The sequence below is a fragment of the Priapulus caudatus genome, unplaced genomic scaffold (genome assembly GCF_000485595.1).
Source record: "Priapulus caudatus unplaced genomic scaffold, Priapulus_caudatus-5.0.1 Scaffold597, whole genome shotgun sequence".
NCBI lineage: Eukaryota > Metazoa > Priapulida > Priapulimorpha > Priapulimorphida > Priapulidae > Priapulus > Priapulus caudatus.
In genome coordinates this window covers 17,869-23,033 of record NW_014577658.1, presented here as the reverse complement: position 1 = coordinate 23,033, position 5,165 = coordinate 17,869, and the positions used below count along the sequence as shown (strand labels likewise).

Genomic DNA, 5,165 nt, shown 5'->3' with positions numbered 1-5,165 from the left:
GTGCTACAATTTCTCCCCTTAAAATATCACAGGCGGTCCTGGTTCCCCTAGTAGTCTACAACATTCCGATTCTTTTCTCTGCGTTCTGTTTCCGTTGCTCATACGATTCTGTTTCCGGCAGATTTATCAGAAATATAGGGCCTAGTAGACTGTCTTAATATAGAGTAGTAGACGTAGATATTATGACCACTCCTGCGTGATATGACGAGAACCTGCCGCATACCCGCCGCCATATGTTATTTGCATGATGGAATATACTTCTGTAATTACACCTACTGTACGTGCGTGCTGGTGCGGTTTGTGCAACAGATTGATGCGTATAGGGTTACGCGTGGAAACTGGTGCTGACACTCCTGCTGTAGGTGTGAAGGCTGTAACGATCGGTAGCACCCACACACACTGCGCGCGCACACCACGGCACACACGGCACAAGGCGCGACACGATACACCACATCACCACACACGCGCTGGCGCGCGCGCCACACGCACACACGACACACAAGCGCGCGCACACGCCACACACACACACCGCACCACACACACACAACACACACAACACATGCACAACACCAGATCTCACACGCAGGCACTACACTAGCACACACACACCACACACACACCCATGCCACACCACCATCATAGCTCGACAACATCACACAGCTCACAGCGGACAACCGTGTCGGCCGGCCGCAGGCTCACCCCCCCCCCCACACAACACAGGCTCACACGAGTTCACACCAAACAGCATCACACACACCACGCACACACACTATACAACAGCTCACACACACCCTGCGTACGTGTCAGCGCACGTATTTATAGCGCTACAGGTTATCCGTATCTCGTATATAACACCTTTCGTTTACTCTTTTTCACTAGCTTCTTCATGTGCCCCAGGGGGCCGCAAATGCGTCCCGTGATATCAAGAGTAGATTAATTATAACAGATGTTAATAGATATATATATTATTTACACTTGGTGATTATACACACTGCGCGTAATTTCAACCGATGCCAAAGTTATTTCACGAGAGAGTCGCCACACCTTTGTGAGTGAGTGGTGAGTTGTTTGGCTGCGGCTATGCTGCTGTGTTAAATCGTCGTCTATACTGTACGGTTGGTGTTTTTATTGCGGTATGCTTATGATTGTCTACCGCGTGGTTCATGGAGAGGCTGCCAGCGAGCCAGGGGCAAACACCGGCAGCAGACGGAGAGTCTGGAACACGGTTTCCTCAATAAGGCGCAGCGACGGCGCCAGTTCTCGGGGCGCAAGATCTGAAGGAAGAACGCAGCGATCCGAAACCGGCGACGATGAAAGAAGTGGAAGTATTTCATTCGGGAAAATTCTTAAAGCATTAAGAAAACTGTCGTAATGCTAACAGAGCGCGCCGAGAGCAGTGGATTCTTAAAAGCAAAAAAGGTGAAATGTTAAATTTGTAAGATTGTTTATGGCCTGTGTAGATGTCTTGAAGCAACCGGTTTCTTGACTACGTAAAATTGTATGAATCATTGATTGGTTTCGGTTCGAAGTCAATTCCGGATGAGTTCGATCGAGTTAATCGAATCTACTCGATTTTCTGCCGTGATTGTTCTTGCTCACCATTCTTGTGCGACCTAGAATGCAGGACGATGTGGCTGGCGAAGCAGGGTCGCTACGCCTTCTATAAACGCTCACGGTACCATTGACCGGGTCCGCGGATTCTTTCAAAATGTGCACCTGGTATAACGACACGACAACACACAACATGCACATATAAGCGACATGTGTGATTTGAAGTGACACCTTTGTAAGTTTTGGCCAAATCTTGTAAAACGCGTACGCTATACGAATGTATTCGTTAACTGAATACAACTAAATACGTGATAGCGTTCGTGCTCAAGAATCTTGGCAAAGCGTCGTTTGCGTTTCGCTGGACTCTAATCGCTGAGCATTCTTTGGTGTTATATGTCTTTCATTGTAGCCCAAACTGTCTACGCTTTATTATTTTTATCCAGCTAAAGCCAAAGAAACGCACGGATGTTTTGCCAAGGATTTTGAGCACGAACTTACTATGCTAGTCGCATGGACATCGCATACACTACGTACGCGCTGGCAAGCCGCACGCACACCACACACACGCGCACACGCACGCACGCACGCACGACGCGCACGCACTGCGCACACACAGCACGCCGCACATACACGTGTTCACACGCACGCACGCACGCACGCGACGCACGCACGCGGACGGCACGGCGCACGGCACGCACGCACGCACGGCCGCACGCCGCACACACACCACACACACACACACACACACTGCTTCCACCTTTAATCAGCGAGGTCTTACCTGTCGCCGCTGCGAACCACGTTGTAAGGTATACGATCGCACACAGCCACATCACGCTCGTAGCAAGTGTCACCAGATACCAGTTCCTCCACCTGGGTTTACGGCAATCTGGAACTAAGTATAACGAGCAGCCGTGTACGAGCAGCGTCAAACCTGTGTTAGCGGACACCTTTGTAGAACGGACACCTGTCTATAAAGGACACTGTTGCTGTTTAACTTGAGTGACAATTTGTCCAGTGAGGCCACTTCTATAGAACGGACACCTGCCTATATACGATAGTTATCATTTGTCTCGAGTGGCAGTTACACGGTGAAATCACCTCTATAGAACCGACACAACTGTCTATAAGGGAAACTTTTGGTGCCTTTCTTTAGTGACGCGTACAAACAACTTTGAGCTATAACCGCGAACGGTTTCATGGATTCAAGTATTAAGTGTTTGATCCACTCCAAGCCTTTTCATTATAGTGTTTCATCAGGTGGCTGGTGTAAGTAAAGACGTGGCTCTTAAATAAAATAAAATAAAATAAAATAAAGGCTCTAAAATAACGAAAGTCATATCCCATCAACAGAGTAGAACGTCAGATACCGAAAATAAAACTAAGAAATAAAAAAATGAAACGTAATACGAAAATCTATACCTCTGTTCGTACACGCAGTAATCAAGCTACGTTTACCCCGTTATCATGTATTAATCGTACCTGTTATGGCCAACAGCAGGTAGATGGGCAGGAAGAGAACGCAGCAGCAGCGTCGGGCACAGCTTGTTGGACACTTGAATAGAGAGGTGGTTGGCTCCTTGAGATGATTCCCAGCTGTCACAAGAGTTATAGGCAACATGATTGAATAACAGAACTCGTAATTATGCCTACCTCCGTGCATGCATCTACATAATATGTAAATATACATAAACATATATTCAAATCGGTAGTAATATAGAAGGCACAGATTTTCTCTGCACGGGCATAGAGGAAAATACTCGCAAAAAGTAATATCATGTTTCAGTTGAGTAAGTGAAGGACAGAGAAACGGATGCGCAAGTAATAAATCTGAACAAATGCAGTCGCCATTTATTTCTCGGCAGCGTATCTTACTAATATACAACAAAAACTTATTGTAGACGTAACGGCTACTGTAGTCTGCTACAATGAAGCTATGCGAAATATGATTACATACAAGTGAATCTATATTCAAAAGCTCGATATGGATTCATAACTAACTATGGGCATCTTTCACTAGTACTATTACTGTACCAAAAATCTGTGACAATGACAGTGACAGTATTATTGTCTTCACTGATCATTTTGTCTAAACACCACGTTGACTCTAAGCCCAACCTACCAGACTGTTGCTTGTTAGGCACTTCAGTCCAAAATATCCGGTAAAATTCCGAGTACTTTCGTGATTTATCTGCAGTGTCACCTACCAATTCAACTGCGGAATGGGAAATTTGCATACATACACAAGTATTAACAAAAATGCAGCCGTACACAAGTATAACGCGTTTGCAAACTTCCCATCCAACAGTCTAAGTGTATATATGCGCTACAAACTAGTTACTATACGCGCAGGAATTATTGAGGTCTAACTGAATCTAACCACAAAACAGGGCCAATAATAATTCACACACACCCTGCGTACTGTAGCGCACGTATTATACGCTACAGGTATCCGTATCTCGTATATAACACCTTCGTTACTCTTTTTCACTAGCTTCTCATGTCCCCAGGTGCCGCAAATGCGTGATATCAAGAGTAGATAATATAACAGATGTTAATAGATGTTATATTATTTACACTTGGTGATATACACACGCGCGTATTTCAACCGATGCAAATTATTTCACGAGAGAGTCGCACACCGCGCGTGTGTTGGCTCGGCTATGCTGTGTGTAAAATCGTCGTCTATACTTACCGTTGGTGTTTATGCGGATGTTGATTCTACCCGCGTGGTTCATGAGAGCTGCCAGCAGCCAGGGCAAACCCGAGCAGATGAGAGTCTGGAACACGTTTCCTCCAATAAGGCCAGCGACGGCCATCTCGCCAAATCCTGAAGGAAGAACGCACGACGGAACCCGCGAATGAAGAAGTGAAATATTTCAATTTCGGAATTTTAAAGCATTAAGAAAACGTCGTAATGCTAATTTTAAAACAAAAAAGTGAAATGTTAAATTTAAATTGTTATGCCGTTAATGTCTGAAGCAACCCGGTTTCTGACTACTAAAATTGTATGAATCATTGATTGGTTTTGTTCGAAGTCAATCCGATGGTTCGATCGAGTTAATCGATCTACTCGATTTTCTGCGTTGATTGTTTTTGCTCACCATCTTGACCGACCAGAATGCAGGAGATGGTTGCTGGCAAGCAGGTCGCTACGCTTATAAACGTCAGGTACATGACCGGGTCCGGGATCTTCAAAATGTCACCTGTATAACACACATACACATGCACATAACGACATGTGTGATTTGAATGACACTTTGTAATTTTGGCAAATCTTGGTAAAACTCGTACGCTATACAATTGTATCGTACTAATACAACTATAATACTATAGGTTCGTGCACAAAATCTTGGCAAAGCTCGTGCGTTTCGCTGACTCTAATCGCTGAGCATTCTTTGGTGTTATATGTCTTTCATTTGTAGCCAAACTGTCTACCTTTATTATTTTTATCAGCTAAAGCCAAAGAAACGCACGCGAGTTTTGCCAAGATTTTGAGCACGAACTTACTATGCTAGTCGCATTGACATCGCATACGCACGCACGCGCATGCAAGCACGCACGCACACCACACACACGCGCACACGCACGCACGCACGCACGCACGCACGCACGCA

At 45.4% G+C, this 5,165-nt stretch overlaps 1 protein-coding gene across 1 annotated transcript in view; it reads right to left on the bottom strand.

The window, feature by feature from the left end:
• Positions 1 to 4,752, bottom strand: part of LOC106811985 (probable sodium/potassium/calcium exchanger CG1090) — a 6,292-nt gene extending 1,540 nt beyond the window's left edge. The window contains exons 1-2 of the mRNA XM_014815729.1: positions 4,653 to 4,752; positions 4,244 to 4,378 (exon numbers count right to left, since the gene is read on the bottom strand). Coding sequence (XP_014671215.1) covers positions 4,244 to 4,378; positions 4,653 to 4,725 — 208 coding nt within the window. The 5' untranslated portion in view covers positions 4,726 to 4,752. The remainder of the gene's footprint in view (positions 1 to 4,243; positions 4,379 to 4,652) is intronic.
• Positions 4,753 to 5,165: the final 413 nt, after the last annotated feature.